Here is a 2,451-nt window from a genome sequence, read left to right as displayed (position 1 = left end):
AAAGGTCACTTTCTGTTGTGTTCAAAGATTTCCTTCAGATATGGTCTTTAATCAGTAAAGCCAGTGATACAGCAGTGTCATTAGCTGTGTTATTGGCACCAGGCTGTGTTTATGTATGTATTTAATTCTGTCTGAGGATGTCTTCAGCATGAAATGATCATTTGCTCAGCTGCTGTGTCTCATCTCTTATCAGATATTGGTTGGAACAGAGTTTTGTTGCTGACCATCTGACAAGAGGGTGAAGAAAAGCTTCAGGCTTCATTTGGACACTACGTTGGACAGAAGTCTCCACAAAAATGACTCAGAAACACAAATATTATTAATGAAAGTCCAAATGTCAAAAAGGGGTCATACATGATCCTGAGAAATGTCCTTGAACATTTGAACATGAGTCAGAGGGTTGTCAGGTTTCTACACTGCATCGTGGCATCAAGCCTGAGATGTCTGTGGAAACAAGTATGGAGGACACAAATGCACAGACGCAGTCGAGCTGTTTGCTGCTGATGAGGAAGGAAAATAGTCTGTTGGATATTAAAGCAGCATTTATTAGAGTAAGAACAGATACTTGTGTCCTTCATTTGATCCCCGTCAATTTACAGAAGACTTAAGGACCCTTTGACTTCTAACATACAGCTGCATGTTTACAATTTTATTATTTATTTATTTATTTCTAGCAAAGCGAGACTTTACTGATTAAAAACTCAGAAACACAATATGAAAGACTTCAGTCTATTTGAGCTTAATCAACTCAGCAGAGTCTCCAAATGCATTGTAGTAAAATGTCAGTCCAGCATAGAGCGGCTGAGTGAATGTGGTCTGGACTCTGTGGAGGAGAGTCATGGTTTCAGAGACGCTGTAGAAGGACAAAATACCTGCTCTGTGATCCAGGTACACTCCTACTCTGGAGGACCGAGGACCTGAGACAGGAGTTTGGATGTTGTTGCACCAAAATGTAAAACTGTTGTTGTTACACTCTAATGAGCAAGATTTGTCATTACATCTAAAATTTGATTCATCTCCTTTTCTGCTGATATTCTTGTATGCGACTGCTACATAACCTCCTGCCCCTCTCCACTCCATCTCCCAGTAACAACGTCCAGTCAGACTCTCTCTACTCAGGACCTGCCACCATACAGTGAATCTGTCTGGATGATCAGAATAAGACTGTTGTTGAATCACTGCTGTTACTTTTCTGTTCCCCTCTGATAATAACAGCCATGTGTTTGCTGTGTTTGGATCCAGTGTGATTTCACATGAATATTTTAAGAATCCAGCTCTGGTCTTTGGCTCTGGTTGTGACAGTAAAACATCCACTTCAGTGACTGTCAGTGAGATGTTTGTCCATTCCTCTCTCAGAATGTCCTGTAGTTTATCTCTGACCTCTGACACAGCTGCTGTCACATCCTCAAAGTAGCTCAGAGGACGGATATTGATGCTGGATGAGTCTGTAGACTCACTGAGTGCTGACAGTGAGGGGTAGTTGTGTAGAAACTGGATGTGATCCTCTTTGTGTGAGAGCTGCTTGAATAGCTGCTTCAGCTCAGCATCTTTCCTCTTCAGCTCAGTGATCTCCTGCTCCAGCTTCTCCTGAAGCTCTTTGACTCGACTCACTTCAGTTTCCTGCTGGGATCTGATCTGCTGCTTCACATCAGAGCTTCTTTTCTGGATGAGATGGATCAGCTCAGTGAAGATCTTCTCACTGTGCTCCACTGTTTGATCAGCAGACTGATTGATGGCCTCCACCTCCTGTTGAAGCAGCTTCACATCTTTCTCTCTGTCCTGGATTCTCTGCTGGATGTTTTGTCGACTCACCTCCAGCTCTCTCTGCCTCTCAGTCCTTTCTGCTGCAGCTGAGACTGTGTCGTGGCCTTTATGTTCATCCACAGGGCAGAGATAACAGATACTCTGCTGATCAGTACGGCAGAACATCTTCATCACCTCATCATGACGAGAGCAGATGTTCTCCTGGAGCTTCTTGGAGGGCTCCACCAGCTTGTGTTTCTTGAATGTAGGTGAATCATAATGAGGCTGAAGGTGTTTCTCACAGTAAGATGCCAGACAGACTAAACAGGACTTGAAGGCTTTCATTTTTCTTCCAGTGCAGACATCACAGGCCACATCTTCAGGTCCAGCATAGCAGTGATCAGCAGGAGCAGCTTGGAGTCCAGTCTTCTTCAGCTCCTCCACTAAATCTGCTAACATGGTGTTTTTCTCCAGGACAGGCCTCGCTGTGAAAGTCCTCCGGCACTGAGGGCAGCTGTAGTTTATCTTTACTTGGTGCTTTGAAATGTGACATCAACACTCAGTGAGTTCATTTTATATTTCAAAAAGTTCAGCAAAGTTTAGGATGCTGTGATGAATAAAAATAAATCAAACTTTATATTTTGACATTTTCTAATCTTAGTTCATTCTCACACTTACAGAATGATGCATGGGAACAACTGACTCCAC

The 2,451-nt window shown here is 43.0% G+C and overlaps 1 protein-coding gene across 1 annotated transcript; it reads right to left on the bottom strand.

The window, feature by feature from the left end:
* Positions 1-705: 705 nt before the first annotated feature.
* Positions 706-2,241, bottom strand: LOC146647554 (tripartite motif-containing protein 16-like). The gene has a single exon (XM_085389616.1). The coding sequence runs from the start codon at positions 2,200-2,202 to the stop codon at positions 730-732; it is 1,473 nt and encodes a 490-aa protein (XP_085245742.1). The 5' UTR covers positions 2,203-2,241; the 3' UTR covers positions 706-729.
* Positions 2,242-2,451: the final 210 nt, after the last annotated feature.

This window comes from Rhamphochromis longiceps, linkage group LG18, assembly GCF_057381845.1.
Source record: "Rhamphochromis longiceps isolate RC_006_pf linkage group LG18, R_longiceps_female_GT1.1, whole genome shotgun sequence".
NCBI classification, from domain to species: Eukaryota; Metazoa; Chordata; class Actinopteri; order Cichliformes; family Cichlidae; genus Rhamphochromis; species Rhamphochromis longiceps.
The sequence above is the reverse complement of the archived record's forward strand: the minus strand, read 5'-3'. Positions and strand labels throughout refer to the sequence as shown.